The sequence below is a fragment of the Salmo salar genome, chromosome 29 (genome assembly GCF_965601325.2).
Source record: "Salmo salar chromosome 29, fSalSal1, whole genome shotgun sequence".
Classification (NCBI taxonomy): Eukaryota; Metazoa; Chordata; class Actinopteri; order Salmoniformes; family Salmonidae; genus Salmo; species Salmo salar.
Genome location: NC_138319.1, coordinates 22,322,501 through 22,344,496, shown reverse-complemented (window position 1 = coordinate 22,344,496; position 21,996 = coordinate 22,322,501). Strand labels below are relative to the sequence as shown.

Below are 21,996 nucleotides of genomic sequence, written 5' to 3'. Positions count from 1 at the left end.
GAGTCCCATAGCAAAGGGTCTGAATACTTATGTAAATAAGGTATTTGTTTTTAATTTATTACACATTTTCAAAAATGTCTAAAAATCTGTTTTCGCTTCGTCATTATCGGGTATTGTGTATAGATTGCTGATGATTTTTTATGTATATAATCCATTTTAGAATAAGGCTGTAACGTAAAACAAAATGTCGAAGGCACTGTATATATCAAACTTACCCCAAAAGCCCAGAAGCCGAAGACGATGATGATAAAGTCCACAGTGTCGGCCAGGAACATGAGCACATAGACGTCTGTCACAGCACTATACTCTGGGTGGATCAGGTTGTAGAAGAACTGACGGATGGGAATGTAGATCTCCAGAGTTCTTAACAGAGAATGGCCAAAGATTTAGAAACAATTATCTGTTCATGTAAACAAGGTAAACTAAATACCTTTATGAACAAATAGTGTTTTTTTTATTAACAATTTATTATCCTGAAAAGTGACTGAATATTGCCAGTTAGTAGCCGAATAAAAGTATAATGTGGCACCTTCAAGTCGACATTCAAACGTGACATCCAGACCACCTACTTCTTGACAATGAAGCTCTTGGCTTTGATGAGCTGCTCTCTGAGTTTGTCCAGGATCTTCTCCTTCTTGCTCCTCTGCTGGACACTCCGCACACTGTCCCCTCTCCGTAGGCTCTGCCTTGAGCTCACGCTGTCTGTAGAGTGACTAGGTTTGGTGAGGTTCGGAAGACATGGGCCTCACAAATTACATCATTAAAAGTCTAGACATTTCCCCCAAACGAGCCCAATAAGAGAGTTATTCTTCAGCACTTAGGAGCCAGTGTGACCTCACCTCCTCTGGAATGGCCGGAGCGCAGGGTGCGCTGGGAGAGGTGGGAAGCGGCGCTGGAGCTCTTGCGGCGCAGCTGGGTGGAGGTGGACAGGGAGTGGAAGCGGCGGGGGAAGCGGGCGCGTACCGATTCCAGCAGGGAGCTACTGCCCCCCAAGGCCTGCTTCTCCGCACGCCTGGAGCTGGACCTCTTCTCCCTGTCATCGTGGTGCTGCTTAGGGGTTTCTCCCCCTCCTCCCCTGGGGTCATCCTCGTCCCACAGCCCATGACACTGGAGGTCAAGAGCAAGGAATAGAATGGTTATTACACCAGTGTGCTAAACATAACCGTGTATCAATACAGGTAATAAGTAACAATTAACAATGTAGTTAAAGGGGTAGTCCACTTTTTAAAAGTTGTATCTTATTTTCGAAAAAAAGTGAACTCCCTTAAAGGAATAACCATGTAGCTAAAGACTTAGTGGGCACCTTGAGAATAGATCTGTGGAAGAACAGAGCTAGCAGCTGAACCAGGTCATAGTGCACGTATCCCTCCCTCTTCTCCACACCGATGATGTTGGGAGGGTGGAAGGGTTTGGACTTGTCCAGCTCAATGTTCTGGTTGAAGGGGAAAAAACCAAACTGGAAGAAGTACTTGATCACGATGGTGACCTGGTGGTATAGAGAGATCGGGGAAAATCGTAAAAATATATAGATGCATGACTCATAACATAAACATTTTCTATAAACACTATTAATTGAGTACAGTGTAGTAGAATTGAGTTTATATCATAAAATAGCATTATTTCCACCCTGAACAATAATTGCATTTTCATAGCTGGATAAAACAAATATATTTATGAAAATGTGCAATTTAAAATATTAAAGGTATTGTTCACCCTAATTCATTTGGGTTACCTATCCCTTTAATACTGCATGGGACAAGGAGTAGGGGCAGATTTACATTGATAAAAACCTGACTAAGTGCTTCTGTGTTAATACCTCTGTGTAGACGATAGCGGTCATCCAGAAGCGTTTGCTGGGCCTTGGGACAGACAGCATGGCCCAGAGGAAGATGAGGATGGGCAGAACGAGCGTGGCCACGGACGCTGAGATCATGTGGTTGAGGATGATGACCAGGAAACACACCATCTCTGAGTGGGCCACAAGCATGTTGTAGAGAGCATAGAGCAGCTGGAGCAGCGCCGGTTGGTTGCCGTAGAAACGCTCAGAGTCTTCCAGCTCCTCGTCGTAGAACATCCTGATGGAGAGAGAGAAAAAGGGAGCGAGGGTCTATCAAGGTGGACTCTAAAAACCTAAATCCTTTGGAAATGTCAAATAAACAAACTAACCTGAACCTCGATTTCCGGCTTTCTGATAGCCGAGCGATTAACAGTATTTGGTAATGCAATTGGCAACACAAGACTAGCTGTGACTAAATACAATACCTATTGCGTAGCAGATCGCTGGCGGTCAGCTCATGGGTGAGCGAGGGAAACGTGGTGCTCGTGATGCCCGACAGAAAATCTGACTTCTCGTCAGGCGTCACCACAACTAGCCTCTTCCCATGATGGGTCCTACTGGATGAGACCTGCTCGGCCCCCTCCCTGTCCAGGCCCGTGGCCCTGCTGTATGAGGGGGGGATGTCTGTGTCTGTGGGGATGGTACTGGAGAGGTCTGCCTGGTAGAGCTGGAGCTCACTGTGGTGGGCGTAGCACGGCCCCCTCCCCCACCCTGCCCGTTCGGTCTCTAGGACCCTGTCCCGGCTGTCCCAGTCCATTCCCCTAGACCTGGAGAGAACACTCCCCTTATGGTCCAGGTACAGCCCCATGGAGGTGGATGGGGTCTCGGTGTAGGAGGAGTGGGGGTCCTGGAGGTCCTGGCCTGGCTCCTCTCCTAACTCTTTGATGGTGTCGGTGATCCCCTGGCAGGAGCAGGTGGCTGTGCACTGGGTGTGCTCACTAGTGGGGAGAGAGAGGCAAGAGAATGAAGCGGTTATGTTCTGGAACTCATCTGTCCACAAGTGGGCAGTGTTTAACTTGTGTAAGAGATTTATGAATTGCCTGGATGGCCATAGAGAGGAAGTACAGTGGAAGTATTTGTATGGATGTGTAGTGATAATTCAGATAGAACAGTAATACATGTATTTGCCATGGTTTATCATGAAATAAATGTGGAACAAGGTATCAGCCAATCAGCACCCACAACAGGAACTATTCATTGTATAACCTAATTTAGTCAAGATAATGAAATGACACAGAAGTAGTGTTTGTTCAGCGGTGAGAGAGAGAGAGAGAGAGAGAGAGAGAGAGAGAGAGAGGAGAGAGAGAGAGGAGAGAGAGAGAGGAGAGAGAGAGAAGAGAGAGAGAGAGAGAGAGAGAGAGAGAGAGAGAGAGAGAGAGAGAGAGAGAGAGGAGAGAGAGAGAGAGAGGAGTGAGAGAGAGAGAGAGAGAGAGAGAGAGAGAGAGTGAGAGAGAGAGAGGAGTGAGAGAGAGAGAGAGAGAGAGAGAGAGAGAGAGGAGAGAGAGGAGAGAGAGAGAGAGAGAGAGAGAGAGAGAGAGAGAGAGAGAGAGAGAGAGGGAGAGAGAGGAGAGAGAGAGAGAGAGAGAGAGAGAGGAGAGAGAGAGAGAGAGAGAGAGAGAGAGAGAGAGAGAGGAGAGAGAGAGAGAGAGAGAGAGAGAGAGAGAGAGAGAGAGAGAGAGAGAGAGAGAGGAGAGTGAGAGAGAGAGAGAGAGTGAGAGAGAGAGAGAGAGGAGAGAGAGAGAGAGAGAGAGAGAGAGAGAGAGAGAGAGAGAGGAGAGAGAGAGAGAGGAGAGAGAGAGAGAGAGAGGGGTCATGACAGACTTATACACTGGATACAAAGGCTGTCCGTCAGCACTGTATCAGGGTGTCACCATGGTAACCACCCACCCACAACACTACACAATCACCCACCTCATGTCTACTCCCCCTTTTTCTCTCCTTATTCTCAATATAATCTGACACCTGCACTGACTAACAGACAATAAAGCCCTTTACATTTTACACTACAGTCGCAGATGACATGTTTGAACAGCGCTAAGAGAAAAGGGCAGCTTTAGCACTATAGTCCTGTAGCCAGGAAGTGGATTTGATGACAAGAATATGACTTGCCAACAATCTAAACCTTGGATTCAGAGGGAGGAAGAGAGTGGCCCTGGGAAATGCTCTTCAAAGAGAGATGAGTTTTACAGTGGTTTACCCATATGAGACACACAAGTACCACTAGCTTTTTGGATCAAGGTAATACATCACGGTTAGTGACACAAATGGTAAATAGGCCAACAAAAGACAAAGTGACAAAGATGCCTCATTGTCAACAGTCAGTGAAGGGGGGAAAGAGAAGCGAGTGAGGGATCAGGAAAGAGACAAGAAGAGATGTGGGGTGAGGGAAGAGAAGACTGACAGTTGATGGGACAGAAGTGCAGAGAGTGAAGGATGAAGGGAGAGAAGTGTAGAGAGGGAGGGATGAGAGGAGAGAAGTGTAGAGAGTGAAGGATGAAGGGAGAGAAGTGTAGAGAGTGAGGGATGAAGGGAAAGAAGTGTAGAGAGTGAGGGATGAAGGGAGAGAACTGTAGAGAGTGAGGGATGAAGGGAGAGAAGTGGAGAGAGTGAGGGATGAAGGGTGAGAAGTGTAGAGAGTGAGGGATGAGAGGAGAGAAGTGTAGAGAGTGAGGGATGAGAGGAGAGAAGTGTAGAGAGTGAGGGATGAGAGGAGAGAAGTGAAGAGAGTGAGGGATGAGAGGAGAGAAGTGAAGAGAGTGAGGGATGAGAGGAGAGAAGTGTAGAGAGTAGGGATGAGAGGAGAGAAGTGTAGAGAGTGAGGGATGAAGGGAGAGAAGTGTAGAGAGTGAGGGATGAGAGGAGAGAAGTGTAGAGAGTGAGGGATGAGAGGAGAGAAGTGTAGAGAGTGAGAGATGAGAGGAGAGAAGTGTAGAGAGTGAGGGATGAAGGGAGAGAAGTGTAGAGAGTGAGAGATGAGAAGTGTAGAGAGAGGGATGAGAGGAGAGAAGTGTAGAGAGAGAGATGAGAGGAGAGAAGTGTAGAGAGTGATGGATGAGAGGAGAGAAGTGTAGAAAGTGAGAGATGAGAGGAGAGAAGTGTAGAGAGTTTGGGATGAGAGGAGAGAAGTGTAGAGAGTGATGGATGAGAGGAGAGAAGTGTAGAGAGTGAGAGATGAGAGGAGAGAAGTGTAGAGAGTTTGGGATGAGAGTAGAGAAGTGTAGAGAGTGATGGATGAGAGGAGAGAAGTGTAGAGAGTTTGGGATGAGAGTAGAGAAGTGTAGAGAGTGAGGGATGAGAGTAGAGAAGTGTAGAGAGTTTGGGATGAGAGTAGAGAAGTGTAGAGAGTGAGGGATGAGAGTAGAGAAGTAGAAGGAGTAGTTGTGTGTTTGTAGTTTCTTACCTGGCATGGCTGCCTCTGCTGTCAGTTGAGGAGGTGGACTCTAGGTCCAGGCCTTCCATCTTGCAGAGTTTAGGATGGGCACGCTCACTGGTCCTGGGCATCTGGATGCGGTCAGGACCCATATCAGTGTGGTCCAGTGTGGAACGACAGGAGCAGAGCAGGGTGTTCTCTGTGTACGCACTGGAGAAACACACACAGACAGATGGAGTTTGTGGAGTGGTCTAAACAGACTATGGACCATGCATAAACTCATACAGTGTGTGTGCGCCTGCACCTATGGGTATCTGTGTTTCTATCTGTGCACGCCTTCATGTCTGTGTCTGTCTGCTTGCCTGTGTGTATGTCAGGGTGCCTGTGAGTGAGTGAGTGTGTGTGAGTGAGTGTGTGTGAGTGTCAGGCCAGAGTCTAGACAGAGAACAGAATTCCCCGTGGGCACTAGTGCACCCAGAACAGAGCTGTGCAGTTTCAAGCTGCCAGGCTGGTTTTAAACCCTTCATAAACACTCCATCACATACCAGGAGCCTGGCACTCCTCAGTCTCAAATAAATAACAAACTATGACTAAAACAGACAATGTGTGTACCAACAAGCAGTGTGATATCAACACAACACCAAAACATAACCACTGAATAGTGAATAATTGTTCTGTCAAATGGTAATGTAATGTAAGTGTTTATCATGTAATGGTGGCCATGCTGAGATGGGATAACTTGAGCAAGGCTTGGGTTTTATTACACACGGATGGAATGCAAATAAATCGTTCAATTATCTGTTCCACCCGCAACATTCCAATCTTTTTTCTCCCAAATTTCGTGGTATCCAATTGGTAGTTACAGTCTTGTCTCATCGCTGCAACTCCCGTGCGGACTCGGGAGAGGTGAAGTCCGATAGCCGATAGCGTCCTCCGAAACACAGTCCAGCCAAGCTGCACTGCTTCTTGAAACAATGCCCACTTAATCCGGAAGCCAGCCGCACCAATGTGTCAGAGGAAACACTGTGCACCTGGCGACCATGTCAGCTTGCACTGTGCCCGGCCCGCCACAGGAGTCGCTAGTGGGCGATGGGACAAGGACATCCCTGCCGGCCAAACCCTCCCCTAACCCGGACGATGCTGGGCCAATTGTGCACCGCCCCATGGGTGTCCCGGTCGCGACCGGCTGCGACAGAGCCTGGACTCAAACCCAGAATCTCTAGTGGTACAGCTAGCACTGCGATGCAGTGCCTTAGACCTCTGTACCACTCAGGAGGCCTCAACATTCCAATCTGACCTACTGCACAGCATGACATCTTTCAAAAACAGGCAATATCTTGCACCTGATTCTAGAGTGTTTGGATTCTTTTATTTAGTCTCCCTTGATGTTTTGAGTATTAGAACTGAATGATAGTAAGCATAATATCCTTGGAGTATCAAGAAGCAGCTGAACAACCTTGTCTACTGATTCCTCAGCTATCACCAGCTATCACCAGCTATCATATTGAAAAGGATTTCCTCTGATTGATGTACTTTAATGATGACAAGAGGTGAATCAATCTCATCATTTCTTATGAGTATGAATAACCAAATCAAATGTTATTTGTCACATGCGCCAAATACAAAAGGTGTAGACCTTACAGTGAAATGCTTACTTACAAGCCCTTAACCAACAATGCGGTTCAAGAAATAGAGTTAAGAAAATATTTACTAAATAAACAAAAATAAAAAATGTAATAAAAAGTAACAATAATTATATAATTAAGTAGTAATATAACTGTAATAAAAAGTGTATTTTCCTCAATTCCCTTACCTGGACAGGCTGTCATGAGACACCATAGGGTCTTGGCTCTCCAGATAGGCACAGCTCTGCCGCTCGGCCTTGTGGGTGATGCAGTCCTGGCACGTCTCCTCCTCGGTTCTCTCCAGGCCAGACTCAATGGACGCAGCCTTGCACATCTGCTTGCGGTAGTACACGTGGATGCTCTCCCGCGAAGGCTTGTTCCCCTGGAACATTACAACCCAGAATGGCTGTTAGAATTGTTTGCCCTACACCCACCTCATACTGCATAGCCTGTAATAACGATATAATAACATTGGAAATAGGCAATTCCAATGTTACTACTATGCTATTACTAGAAATAGGTACTATAAATAATTACCATGGTTTTACTACAGTATGAAATGGTAAATAATTATGCAATGTTAAGTGGGACCAAACGGTGTTGCTACTAGGAAGAGACACTTATTCACAGGCAATCTTCAAAAAGCTGGATTCTCATTGAACTGTACACCTGAGGTATCAGGTAATATGCCTTATAGTACACTAAGCATCACAAAATAAATACTCAGAATAGTCTAAACCCCCTGGCCGTGACCTTACCTTTTTGACCTCGTGAGTGAGCATGCAGCGCTCAATGCGCAGCACGGTGGAGATGTCCAGGTGTTCCTGACACATGGAATTGATCCAGGCTGTGAAACTGTCCAACATGGCCAGGAACAACACCCAGGAGAATTTGACGATGTTGAAGACTCGCTTCAGGATGTTGTCTGTGGATGGGGAGGAAGACAACACACGTCTTTTAATAGCCAAGTCCACATCAGTCTTTATTCTTTGTGACTTACAGTAAAACTGTAACTTCATCGATGCAGAGGGCCATGCGCCATGGGTTGGGTTAACTTTTCAAACAGGGTTGGGGTCAAGGAACCTAACCCAGGAAGTAAACTGAAATTCCATTTCCAATTCCACATCCATTTCTACCTTTAGATTTTGTGGCATAGCGAAAGTTAAGATATCAGACAGGTTATATTAATAATACTCTGAGTAAAAGAGAATGTTTTGGGATTTTAACCCGCCAGACATTATTTCCTAAAGGTCTTAATGATGAAATGCCTATGTATGTTATGTTGTAAATTTGAACATGAATTATGCCGTTATTTCAGATTACTCTGACGTTTTTCATATGCTGTACCCAATGATTTATAAAACTTGCTTGGTAAGTTGGTGTCCTGATTGTGGTTTTACAGATGTGTTTAATATACTTTATTTGAATATTTATGAAATGCATATTGTTATATTTGATAGCCCTTATTGGTTTTTCCTTCGCCTCTAACCCCTTTCCATGCGTGGAATGGATGTGGGTGTGGCTAGGTCTACATAAGGGTGCTCATTTAAAAAACTCACAAAAGCTCTGACGAAGGCCGTGAGGCCGATACGTAAAGCTTTTTAAAGATCAGTGATACAATCAAGAGCAGTGTGCAGGTTTCTTCTTTTTTCTCATCTTATCCAACTGTTTCCATGCACCTGCACAAAAGATAGCTCAGATGTGCGAGTGCCTTTTGAATTTTCAATTCCACATCCTGAAAGTGACTGAAATTAAATACAATTTATCCCAACCCTGGTTTGAATGGCACCTACCTGGTCCGTCTTTCTTGTCCTCCATCTCCTCCTGATCCTCCACTTCAACAGCAACACGAACAGCTGGATAGAAAAGAGATTGAAAATAGAATGTTTCAACAAATTCATAACATTTTTAAAATAAACATATCCCTTGCTGTAAAGTCACAAAGCTGCAACCCAAAAGTACCCTTCCAAACAAAGGATGTTTAATTGACAACCCATTGAAAGGGTACTTTTTTGTTGCAGAACAAGTTGTTCTCTATCTAAATAGCCTATCCAATTCATTGCTGTCTCCTCCCAGACCTCATGTAAAACGATTTGGCTAAACTGAGAGACCGTTCTGTATTCCAGCCACATCCACAGTCAGTCCAGCCGTCACATGGGATGAATTGACCATATCTAATTCAACATGGCATCCTATATTTCAGACCCAGGAATGCCTTGGCCTTGACTGGAGTTGGAGCTGGGCTGTGGGAAGGAGGGAGGGAGGGTAGAAGTGGGAAGACTTGGCGGAACTGTGGACTGGACACAGCATGGCTCCCGTTAAGGCTTCAGTAAATCGTTAAGTAGGTGGTCTTGAACAACGCAAAAAAAGGGCACAAAATGCCCATTCATGAGTAGTCTAGAGCCTATAACATCCCGTCACGGAGGCTGAGAGAAATCCTGAGGGGGTGAAACGTACACTTTAAGAAAAAAGTTTTTCGGCTGCCCCCATATGAGAACCCTTTTTGGTTGCAGATAGAACGCTTTTGGGTTCCAAGTACAGTAGAACATCTACATGGAACCCAAAAGAGTTCTACCTGGAACCAAAAAGGTTTTTTCAAATCGTTCTACTATGGGGACAGCCGAAGAACCCTTTAAGATTCTAGATAGCACCTTGTGTTACAGAGTTTATATCTTTCCTGTTTGGCCCTGTCCGGGGTATCGTCGGATGGGGCCACAGTGTCTCCTGACCCCTCCTGTCTCAGCCTCCAGTATTTATGCTGCAGTAGTTTATGTGTCGGGGGGCTAGGGTCAGTCTGTTCTATCTGGAGTATTTCTACTGTCTTATCCGGTGTCCTGTGTGAATTTAAGTATGCTCTCTCTTATTCTCTTTCTCTCTTTCTTTCTTTCACTCGGAGGACCTGAGCCCTAGGACCATGCCTCAGGATTACCTGACATGATGACTCCTTTCTGTCCCCAGTCCACCTGGCCGTGCTGCTGCTCCAGTTTCAACTGTTCTGCCTGCGGCTATGGAACCCTGACCTGTTCACCGGACGTGCTTCCTGTCCCAGACCTGCTGTTTTCAACTCTCTAGAGACAGCAGGAGCGGTAGAGATACTCTCAATGATTGGCTATGAAAAGCCAACTGACATTTACTCTTGAGGTGCTGACTTGTTGCACCCTCGACAACTGTGATTATTATTATTTGACCATGCTGGTCATTTATGAACATTTGAACATCTTGGCCATGTTCTGTTATAATCTCCACCCGGCACAGCCAGAAGAGGACTGGCCACCCCTCATAGCCTGGTTCCTCTCTAGGTTTCTTCCAAGGTTTTGGCCTTTCTAGGGAGTTTTTCCTAGCCACCGTGCTTCTACACCTGCATTGCTTGCTGTTTGGGGTTTTAGGCTGGGTTTCAGTACAGCACTTTGAGATATCAGCTGATGTAAGAAGGGCGATATAAAGACATTTGATTTGATTTGATTTAACACAACAAGTGACGGACAGACGGATGGCGCGAGACGATGGGAAACATTGGGAGGCAGGGGCTTGTTTCCCAGAGGAACTGCTTGTCATGGTTCCACCTGTCACCAGAGGGCGGCAGAGACCGTCCTAGAGACATTAACGACACTCAGGTGTGTCCAATATACTCCTGTTAAAGGAGGTGTTATTCTGTAACGTGTAAGCTAGGAGTCGGGAAGCATGTACAGGGAGTGAATTGAATAATAAATTCAACAAAACAAGAAACATGAGTAGCGTACCGACATAAAACACAGGAACATAATCAATAGCGCCTGGGGAAAGAACCAAAGGGAGTGACATATATAGGGGAGGTAATCAGGAAGGTGATAGAGTCCAGGTGAGTCTCATGAGGCGCAGGTGTGCGTAATAATGAGTAAACTGGCGACGTCGAGCACTGGAGAGAGGGAGCAGGACGTGACACTGCTAGCATATTAAATCTCCTACACTGGGTTGGATTAGTCTGGTTTAACCAAACTGAATGCTGCACTCACCAATGTTTGACATTTGCACAATGTTCAGTCTGGTTAAACCAGGCTAAGGTTGGAAACGGAGGAGACTGAAAGCCTAAGTCATCTGCTTTGAATGAGAACTTGGGTCCTCCTCCATACCTTCCCTCAGGTCCTCTTTCCTTGGCTTGCTGCTGCTCCCTTCAGTGTATTTCTTCCAGAAGCGGCGTTTCTCCTTGCTACGCTCCTTCATAGCCGTCTTGGAGTCGGTGATCCAGGCATGGTACACAAACTGGGGGGAGAAAACGTTAACAGCCACACTTGTGGACTGGTGATCAAACACAATGTGTCCAGAGATTCTGTTGAAAGGATGTTTGGCTGCTTAATTGTGACACCCACCCTGCTACATATTGAACAACCGTTAAGAGATTTGATCTTAGTGCGTCTGGTTCATGTTGACAAACTTACCATTGGTGAGCAAGTGTTTAATCAAAAGCAATGGGACTCAAATTAAGTTCACACACTCAAAACAAAATAGTTGAGATGAGTGTAGGAAATGTGTCAGGATTAGGCAGCCAAAGAGAAAATAATCTAGTCAACCAACCAGTAACTCACAGGTAAAAGAAAAAGCCATTGACAAAGTACACGATACAGTTTCAGGGGGTGTTTTGATCCAATGAAATGGAATGTAAGGGCATGTGTTTATATCAACGGGACAAAAAAATGGATTTACAATGGAATAAAGCACCCCTCAAGATGAACACCACCAACAATTACTAGTTTGAGACCAGGGTTGGGGCCAGTTCCATTTTAGTTCAGTACATTTCAGTTTACTTCCTGAAATTGACCCCAAACCTGCTTGAGACACAGACCAATCCCCACAGAGAATTACCCTGGAAGAAAAGCCACCACCACATGCATATCTCTCTCCCAAAGCAACAGTTCACTGCATTTCCATGCATCATCAGCGGTGGCCATTTTGTCATGACTCAGCAGCATCTTGTGAAATGGAGCGGGGCCGTGGTCTTTGAACAGAACTTTATTGACATCGTGGTGATGTTTTGGAGTGAGAGTGGAAAATGCGTGTAACGTCGTGAGAAAGTGGCTTGGACTGGAGTGCTCAAGGGGGAAAGAGTATACACACAGCATACAAAAGGGAAATACAAGATGGAGACCTAGTAGTGAGAGTACCTTGGCTGCCCTCATTATATACTGCAGAGCAGTTTTGGGCAGCTTAATGATAGACTTTGGTAAAGCCAACGAGGCAGAGGCAAACTTTCGGATTGCTCTCTACAAAGGGAGGACAAAGCAGGGGTGAGAGTTAGAGAACATAACGTTTGTTGCAAATAAGGGTCAAATAAACACAACTCACGACAAAGGATGTTAGCAGTTAGTACTTAAAAAGAAAGAAAACTGTTAAGTGCCAAAAGAACAAACAAAATCAGGGAATTAGCAAAAGAACGACTTGTTACTTGTCTGTTGTAAGAACAATTACACATTAGAAATCGGTCCAAACAGAAATAGAAGCAAGCAGTCTTTTTTAAATAACCGATACAGATAAAATCAAAAACAGTCCAACTGGTTTTGCTGGACAAAATTCTATATTCTCAATGCAGGACAATGGTAAAGGGGTCATTTCCTATGTTTGAGTACCTGAAATGCAGACTTCTTGGGTGGCTCTTCCTCCTTTTTATCCTCCTCTTCCTCCTCTTCTTCACTGTCAGTCTCAAACAGGTAATAGTTACCACTTCTCACCACTGAGAAGGGAGTGAAAGACAAGGTTAAAGGTTACCTACTTACACTAGTCCACCCGTGTATTACATTGTACACACATATATGAATGTAAAGACAAACAGAAATCAGAAATGGTATTCATCTTGTGTGTCAATAACGAATTCATGCACTCTTAGAAAAAAAGGAGCTTTCTACAACCTAAAATCATTCTCAGGCTGTTTCCATAAGATAACCCTTTGAAGAACCATTTTTTGTTCCAGGTAGAACCCTTTTGGGTTCCATGTAAGACCATTTCCACAGAGGGTTCTACCTGGAACCAAAAATGGTTCAACATGGAACAAAAAAGGGTTCTCCTATGGGGACAGCCGGAGAACCCTTTTGGAACCCTTTTTCTAAGAGTGTGCCTAATTTATTTACATGTAACTACAGTCACAGTATCTTATTGAATTGGAATATTGAAATAGAAAGGTCGAAGTTCACTCACTGGATGCATGGTCCACCCACGGCCTCCACCACTGCTTCTTTGTCTTCCCCCTGCTCTTCTCTTTGTTGGTATTTTCTTTATCTGAAAAACGAAGATTTTTTTTGCTTTCAAAGTACTTGATGATGTGAATGGAATGTGTCTGTATATGTAATTGTTGTGGGACTGTGATGAGTGTCTTCAAACAGGCTTATCGTTCAATCAATGCAAAACTGTATAGGCCTACATAGAAGATCATCCAAACATGGCTGTCAGTGCACTCGTTACTCCAAACCCACTTGCTGTCCCACCTTCATCATCCTCCTCCTCATCCTTGGCGTCTCCGCTTTCCTGCACCAAGCTCAACATCCTCTCCTTGCCTCTCTTGAACTTCTGCTGCCGACTCTTGATGCGGTCCATTCTGATTGGACACAGATAGAAACGATCACAAATTACCAATAGTCTATATTTAAGCAATAAGGCCCGAGGGGGTGTGGTATATGGCCAATATACCACGGCTAAGGGCTGTTCTAAGCACGACGCAACACAGAGTGCCTGGATACAGCCCTTAGCCGTGGTATATTGGCCATATACCACAAACCCCCAAGGTCCCTTATTGCAATTATAAACTGGTTAGTGTTTGGCTTGGTGTCAGGACGTGTGTGGATGTAATAGGGGTTAGTGTTTGGCTTGGTGTCAGGACGTGTGTGGATGTAATAGGGGTTAGTGTTTGGCTTGGTGTCAGGACGTGTGTGGATGTAATAGGGGTTAGTGTTTGGCTTGGTGTCAGGACGTGTGGGGATGTATAGCAGCATCCACATTAATGTAGAAGTGTTTAGAAACATATTCTATTCCAATTTACAATAAAAGTGACTCCAAAATGACACAATACATTATTCATTTCTACTGGGCACAAAATAATCTGAAACACTACCAAAATAAACCATAAATGCATCCATTCACAAGCTTGATGTAGTCATTGCGTGCTAAGAATATGGGAACAAAACACTAAACTTTGGACTACTTTAATACCCATTAAGGGAATTTGTCCAAATACTTTTGGTTCCCTAACATGGGGGGACTATGTACAAAAAGGGCTGTAATTTCAAAACGGTTCACCCGATATCAAATCCAAAGTGCTGGAGTACAGAGCCAAAATAACAAAACATTTGTCACTGTCCAAATACTTTTGGACTTCACTGTATAGTTTCAATAGTTTGACCTTGTTATTGTTACATGCACAAGTACAGTGAAAGGCCTTTCTTGCAAGCTCTTTCCCAACAATGCAGTAATCAATATCAATATACAGTATAGTACTATAAAATAAAGTAAAGTAGAAGAAAAACACACAAGAGCTAGAAGAAGAACATGAGAAAGTAAGTAAGCTGTATACAGGGTCAGTTTCAGGGTCAGTGCCAATACCATATTTACAATGTGCAGGGATACTGGAGTGATAGAGGTAGATATGTAAAGGGGTAAGGGGACTAGGCATCAGGATATACGATAAACAGAGTAGCAGCAGCATATATGATGATTGTATGTGAATGTGTGTTTGTAAAGCCAGGTGTGTGTGTGTGTGTGTGTGTGTGTGTGTGTGTGTGTGTGTGTGTGTGTGTGTGTGTGTGTGTGTGTGTGTGTGTGTGTGTGTGTGTAGAGACCTGTGAGTCAAAAAAAAAAAAAAATGAAATAGAAGGGTCAATGGAGGTAGTCTGTGTAGACATTTTGTTAGCTATTTAGCAGTCTTGTGACTTGGGGATAGAAGCTGTTCAGGAGCCTGTTGGTGTCAGATTTGTTGCTCCGGTATTGCCTGCCATACAGAGGCAGAGAGAACAGTCTACGGCTTTAGTGCACGTTATATTTCTGTGTGTACGTCATATGTGTAATGTATGTATATTATATCTGTGTAGAAAATGCGCTCACTGTCTCTTCAGCAGGTCCATAGACTTTTTTTCCACTTCGATCCTGGCTTTGACAGCTTTCACTATGGTCGCCTGGAACAGCTCAGCCCCTCTAACACAACAAACACAATACTTTTCATATAAATTGACAAATAAATTGACTGAATAAACAGTCAACTTTGATTTTCTATTAAAAAGAAAATGTAATGGTCATTGTGAAAGTAAAGTTGATTAAAGTAACCTTATCCCCAGGGTCCACTGAGAGCGAGCTGGACAGTAGACGAGGGTCAACCAAACAATAGTACAATTTACCTGGAGGCCAGGATCTGTGAGGAGCGGATGTCGGCGACCACATGCAGGAAGTAGTAGCTCATGAAAACACGTCGCTGTAGCAACAGGAAGGCAAAACAGATGCTATCCCAGATGATGCCTGCCTCGTCGCTAGGCAACTCACACTGCTTGTGGGTGTGCTGCTCAGCTGCAAGGATTTCAAAAATATGAATCATGAAATATTTATTCATAAAAATTTTTGATTCTTTATATTTAGAAGAAAGTCAAATAAAACTTCTCAACTCAAATTATACAGTACAGTCCCCACCCCCTTCCGATGGAGTCATCATCAAGCATTTATGAAAATGTAACTGAATAATGTTTAGTAAATCCTTTCAAGTGAGTTACATTTTAGTCACATATCAACACGGAGAAAGTGAGTTTCCAAAGGCACGCTGCTTTACATTGGTAACAGGGTCACTTACGTTTAGAATAGCCCTTTATAGTGCAGGCCAGGCTGAAGAGCTGAATGAGCCAACAGTGATCGGTGACCAGGACTTTTATGTACCCACAGGCTAGTATCTGAGGACCGAGAGGACAAACCAGTCAGCTAAAACAGGACACAGCGGCAGCCAAACACACCACAACATCTGGATTACTGTATGCTGTTGCAGAGGTCTGATCAGCTGAACTTGTCCTATCTGGCCAGCCGGCCGAACTGATCATATATGTCCCCAATTCATCTGCAGTGTTTACCGTTAATGCAATCTCCGCAAACGCGGGAACATTGCCTTTAAAAGCCTCATTGTTGATCAAGTGCGATCGGATTGAATCCTGGCCCGTGTTTCAGGACAGCAGTACTGTTTTGTTTTCATTTGGAGTAGCATCGCTCTTTTGACTTTTTTTAAATTGTTAGGCAGGTATGTGTCACCATACTGCGCCCAGAGCCAGACTTCGGGAAAAACTATCTTCCCGTTTGGCTCCAAAAACCCACAATAACAACATTTGTAAATGTTGCATTCTAACTACAATCTCATTATCTTCCTACAACGTTTGATGCCAAGTTGGCTGCCCAAACTGAGTTTCCGAATTCCCAGTAATGCCAGTATTCAATAACACTGTATCTAGTGTTGCCAACACTTACTGAGAGTATGTTCTTCATGGTGATCACAAACACGTTGTAGGCAATCAGGAAGTCCCAGTAGTGCAGGATACTTTTGATTGGCTTGAGCAGCAGGTCGCCCCCGAAGAGCAGGAAGTAGAAGCAGGCCACCAGGTAGCCCATACAGAAGATGGAGATGCGCGTGGTGCCCGTGATGAAGATGATGGTGAGCACGAACCAGAAGAGGTAGCTGAACATGATCACCTTCAGCATGTCCAGGTAGGATCTGAAAGAGGGAAATGAATGAATAAAGACTTATTGAAGTGAGGGAATGACAACATTCAAAGCAAAAGTCATTTGTTTGGAATCTGTCATTCAAATCATCAAATTTGAAATTGGGTTTTGAACCAGAGTATGGGGAAAGCATGCAGTTGCCATATACAGCAGCAAAGCTAACGTTCAACAAAAATATATTCTGGAACAATACATGTCCAAATACAAGCTTTTTAATATCCATACAGAGATGAGCAGAGATAAGTTGTGTATTTTATTCTACAACACAATACTTTAATTCATTCAATATTACAACTTTGTTGACACATTGTCATCACCACGGTCACCAGGTCCTGTTGTTTTTACAGGCAGATGTATGTGAACTGGAGGAGCAGTGGTGTCAGAGACTGGGGGGGGGGGGGGGGGGCATTTCTGATACGACCTCGTGCTGACTGTTCCAAAGGGCCAGCTGTTTTACAGGCCACTCGTGTCAGAACGGTTCCCCCTTTTTCAGGAACATGGAAAGCCATGTTCGAGTCACTCACAGGACAAGGTTAAAGGCTTGTGAGGGAGTGATTGTTTTAACATTCCTGAGTTATCTGATACCAGGAAATAGTGAGGGAAAGAGAGGTGAGAGCGGAAGGAAAACACAGGTGTTTGGCAATGTGCTCACTTAACTCACTTCACATGTCAAAACAATGGGAACCCAAGGAAAGTGTCTAAAGGGACTTTATAATAGACACGTTGGACAGGGACTTAGAGAGATGGAATAACTTGACAGTGAATGGAATAACTTACCTAAGACCAAACAACTCGGTCTGGCACTCTGAGAAAAACACATGGACTTTAGTACATAAGGCTAACTCTTTCACGAGTCACGGGTTCGATTCCTGATCAGGAACAGCCTGTGCACCAGACCTGGGCCTGGCTGGTACTGTGTTTCATATAGACTACCTGCAGTGGATGAAGTCAGGAACGGGGTTGTGCTGACTGAAGGAGGCGGCGTCCAAGTCCCTGCAGATCTCCACGTTATCCCCGGCCAAGAGGCGCACGGCAGCCTCGTTCTCCTCCTCAAACACCTGCCTCTGCAGTGAGGCACACAGCAGCAGCATGAAGTCATCTGCGGGAGAGGACAGGAGGAGGAGGAGGAAGAGGAACAGGAGGGACAGAAAACAGGAGGATGAAGAAAAACACACTTATTTCAAGTCAATCCCAAACCCAGTCCCAGTCCCAGTAGCAGCAATCCCAATGGCAAACGCTCAGTAAATACAGGCTGTACTCACAGAGCAGGAACAGGGGGTTGGGCTTGGTGTGGAAGTCAGGGAAATAGAGCCACTTGATGACGTTGGAGTCTGTGGAGGATGAGGGGAACCTCCATGGGTAGTCTAGGAAAATGAGGAGAGGGAATGGATCCATTTAAACACTATTATTATACAGTCTGTTATGACCTGTGCAAGATTATGTACTAACTTTGACACAGGAGAGACATAGAGGTAAATGGCCCAACATACAATATAATACAATGCAATACAAAATTATGTGTTTGATATCTTTCTGTTGCTCCACCCACCTTTGCAGGCGGCCGGTGGGAAGCCGATGCAGACAAAGTACTGGAAGGTGAGCATGCAGGCCAGGAAGCAGCTGTACTTCGGCCAGATCTCAGCAATGGCCTTTCGCCGCCGGCGGTAGATGACCGCGATCAGGCCGAAGGCATGGAGCATGGCGTAGAAGTCCATCCTCTGGCCAATCACGTTCACCGCTAACAGGAAGCATGTCTTACAATAACAATGACAATAGTTAATATTTAGGAAGCTTTAGTCTCACGGGACTTTTATATTGGGTCTACAGAGGGTTACGGGTAGGAAGCACGAAGATGGAGTTCGGAAGTAGGAGTTATGTCTCAGTCATGTAGGAAACTTAGGGCTGGGCGATATGGTCAAAATATCATATCGTAATATTTTTCTCATTTTTGCCAGTATGGCAGTATCTGAGTAATAAAAGTTCGAAATATGTTTAATGATTAGAGCTTTACCCTTGAATGATCACAAATGATTTCTAGGTGATTTTAATGTTCTCTCTTCTGATGGTTTGATACTCAACCAAACTAGGACAAAACTACTGACAGTGAAGTAGTTGAATTTGTAGAACTTTTCATTTCATTTAGCACTGTATCCAAATATCGTTACCGGTATGGATGTGGATCCATAACGGTATTCCGGTATTCATAATAAGACAACTCAACAATTACTTTAACATTCTTAACAGATATTTCAAAACAAAGATATTCTTGTAAATATTCCAACTATCGCACAAGGATAAAACATGGACACTTTGCTATAGTCCAAAAACAGATAAGAATGTATTTGCACAGTGAAACTCAACATTGACATGGCATCATACCTCCAGGCCGAACTTGTAGAAGAAGTAGTTGATGAAGTACTTGGCACAGTTGAGGATGCCGTCGTCGAGGTGTTGCCGGGTGATGTCATGGAAGATGGTTCTGGTGACGGGGGTGGTGAGGTTGTTCCTCATGCGGTACAGGTCCTGGTGACGGTAGATGGTCACCTCGAACGCCAGCAGGGCCAGTATCAACAGGTTGTTCTGGTTGGAGATGGAGATAGGACAGATAAAGGGGACAGGGTTTGACAGTATGTGTTAATGACATAAACATATTTTCCAGTATAGGTCTAACCCACTGTTTACAGGGATACCCCCAAGAGTTAAATGTAATTTGAATACTGGAAGGGATGACCAGGAGATGATATTAGTGTATAATGTAACATAATTACAGTAGTTGTAGGTATACGTGAGAATACAGGCTATACTGTATGTGTACTGTGTGTGTGTGTGTGTGTATGTGTGTGTGTGTGTAGTCAGGTTCCCAGTGCAGCGTCTCTCCTCCACTCACCCTCAGGTTCTCCAGTAGGGGGGAAAACTTGCGGAGGCCCACCCAGTTGGCTGGGTCCACAGGGGCGCTGTAGAGCAGGGAGTGGGCCATCTCACTCCTCTGGGCATCCGTGTAGTTCAGAGGCTACAGACGAGAGGAAAGGAGTGTCATTAACACCCTGAAATAGTAAAGACTAGCACAACACACCAGATTATAATGACTGTTTTAGGTCAGACTGATCCCCTAGAGGAGACACTCAAAGAGGAGAGAGCAAGAGGAGAGAGAGAGAGAAAGGAGATAGAGAGAGAGCGAAAGGAGAGAGAGAGAGCGAAAGGAGAGAGAGAGCGAAAGGAGTGAGAGAGAGCGAAAGGAGTGAGAGAGAGAGAAAGGAGAGAGAGAGAGAGAGAGAAAGGAGAGAGAGAGAAAGGAGAGAGAGAGAGAGAGAAAGGAGAGAGAGAGAGAGAGAGAAAGGAGAGAGAGAGAGAAAGGAGAGAGAGAGAGAGAGAGAGAAAGGAGAGAGACAGAGAAAGGAGAGACAGAGAAAGGAGAGAGAGAGAAAGGAGAGAGAGAAAGGAGAGAGAGAGAGCGAGAGAAAGGAGAGAGAGAGAGAGAAAGGAGAGAGAGAAAGGAGAGAGAGAAAGAGAGAAAGGAGAGAGAGAGAGAGAGAGAAAGGAGAGAGAGAGAAAATAATTATTGAGGAAAGATCAGAAGTTAAACATACTATACAGCCTGCATGCATACACACCCACTCCCCCTTTCCACCAACCCACACACACCCACTCCCCCTTTCCACCAACCCACACACACCCACTCCCCCTTTCCACCAACCCACCATGGAGCAGTTGTTGGAGTATGTAGAGGGGTTTATAGAGGTGAGTTGGTAGAGCATCTTGCAGACGATGATGACACAGGTCCAGACGGTACAGACGCTGGAGGCCAGGGGCCTGAACTGACTGAAGGGCAGGGCGAACGCCCAACTCACCAGGAACACGTAGTTGAACAGAGACACCTGGAGAACAGATTCAGTCAAAAGACACCATAACCGTCTCAAGGTAGAGTATGTGTTGTGAAAATACAGTGTGACTGTCCATACATGGGGTCTTGAAAGGCTATTTCGATGGAGAGGGGGAGTTGTCTGTTACAATGTAAAGACCATTTAGAGAGATCAAGTGAAAAGTGGTGAGACTGTGCACACACAATTGATTAACAGTCAGTGATTGTGAGGACTGTTAGCATCTCATGCTAGTATTCTCATTGCAATCTTTGTGAGAAAGCGGCTGAATAGGTCGGCTCACCTCTTTGATGGAGACCCAGAGGATGTAGGAGGAGACAATCTTGATGATGTGGAGCTCCAGGAGCCACCAGACAGTCAGCTGCAGCTGCTGGAAGTACTGCAGGAACTTGAGGAAGAGCACCGTGAGGCGGTCCACTACCAGATACCACTTACTCCTCAGGTCTGGGAGAGGAGGGTGAGTGGGAAAGATACACAGAGAAATAGAGAGAGAGAGAGACACAGAGACACACACACACACAGAGAGAGAGAGAGACACACACACAGGGAGACAAAGAGGGAGAGACAGAGAGAGAGACAGACAGAGAGAGACACAGAGAGACACAGAGAGAAAGAAAAAGACAAAGAGAGAGAGACACAGAGAGAGAGAGACACAGAGAGTGACAGAGAGACACACACACACACACACACACACACACACACACACAGAGAGAGCGACACACAGAGAGAGAGACACAGAGAGAGAGAGAGACACAGAGAGTGACAGAGAGACACACACACACACACACACACACAGAGAGAGCGACACACAGAGAGAGAGAGACAGAGAGAGAAAAACACAAAGAGAGAGAGACACAGATAAACAGAGAGAGACACACACAGAGAGACAGAGAGAGACACAGAGAGAAAGAAAAAGACAAAGAGAGAGAGACACAGAGAGAGAGAGACACACAGAGAGTGACAGAGAGACACACACACACACACACACACGAGAGAGAGCGACACACAGAGAGAGAGACACAGAGAGAGAGAGACACAGAGAGTGACAGAGAGACACACACACACACACACACACACACACACACAGAGAGCGACACACACAGAGAGAAAGGCAGAGAGAGAAAAACACAAAGAGAGAGAGAGACACAGATAAACAGAGAGAGACACACACAGAGAGACAGAGAGAGAGAGAGAGAGAGAGAGAGAGAGAGAGAGAGAGAGAGAGAATGCAGGGCAGAATTAGGCCAATATCCACTAATAATAAAAACTCAAAAAAGAGCAATTAAGTTTTGGAAACATCTAAAATACAGTGACCCCCTCTCATATCATTACCAAGCCCTGCAATGCAAAGAGCTGAGCAAAGAAAAGAGTCCCCTCATCCAGCTGGTCCTGGGGCTGAGTTCCCAAACCTGTTCTACTAACACACTGAAGCCTCAGGACCAGAACATCCAATCAATAAGAATAAACCAAATTACAACACAGTCAAAACAAAACTACATTGCTTATTGGGAAACACAAGCACAAACACAAAGCAAAATGCAGTGCTATCTGGCCCTAGATCGACAGTACACCGTGGCAAAC

General features: G+C 44.9%; 1 protein-coding gene across 2 annotated transcripts in view; it reads right to left on the bottom strand.

The window, feature by feature from the left end:
• Window positions 1–21,996, bottom strand: part of LOC106590335 (piezo-type mechanosensitive ion channel component 2) — a 156,157-nt gene that overhangs the window by 7,008 nt on the left and 127,153 nt on the right. Inside the window, exons 17-41 of one of the 2 annotated variants that reach the window (XM_082970741.1) lie at window positions 20,699–20,859; window positions 20,236–20,412; window positions 19,425–19,547; window positions 18,917–19,117; window positions 18,087–18,291; window positions 17,800–17,901; window positions 17,471–17,636; window positions 16,286–16,529; window positions 15,627–15,723; window positions 15,184–15,349; window positions 14,894–14,983; window positions 13,273–13,394; window positions 12,998–13,078; window positions 12,433–12,536; window positions 10,942–11,071; window positions 8,626–8,688; window positions 7,591–7,757; window positions 7,021–7,214; window positions 5,238–5,417; window positions 2,263–2,775; window positions 1,817–2,075; window positions 1,304–1,486; window positions 840–1,107; window positions 570–702; window positions 216–363 (exon numbers count right to left, since the gene is read on the bottom strand). In XM_082970741.1, the coding sequence (XP_082826867.1) occupies window positions 216–363; window positions 570–702; window positions 840–1,107; window positions 1,304–1,486; window positions 1,817–2,075; window positions 2,263–2,775; window positions 5,238–5,417; window positions 7,021–7,214; window positions 7,591–7,757; window positions 8,626–8,688; window positions 10,942–11,071; window positions 12,433–12,536; window positions 12,998–13,078; window positions 13,273–13,394; window positions 14,894–14,983; window positions 15,184–15,349; window positions 15,627–15,723; window positions 16,286–16,529; window positions 17,471–17,636; window positions 17,800–17,901; window positions 18,087–18,291; window positions 18,917–19,117; window positions 19,425–19,547; window positions 20,236–20,412; window positions 20,699–20,859 (4,277 nt within the window). The remainder of the gene's footprint in view (window positions 1–215; window positions 364–569; window positions 703–839; window positions 1,108–1,303; window positions 1,487–1,816; window positions 2,076–2,262; window positions 2,776–5,237; window positions 5,418–7,020; window positions 7,215–7,590; window positions 7,758–8,625; window positions 8,689–10,941; window positions 11,072–12,432; window positions 12,537–12,997; window positions 13,079–13,272; window positions 13,395–14,893; window positions 14,984–15,183; window positions 15,350–15,626; window positions 15,724–16,285; window positions 16,530–17,470; window positions 17,637–17,799; window positions 17,902–18,086; window positions 18,292–18,916; window positions 19,118–19,424; window positions 19,548–20,235; window positions 20,413–20,698; window positions 20,860–21,996) is intronic. The other variant, XM_082970742.1, reaches the window with a different exon arrangement.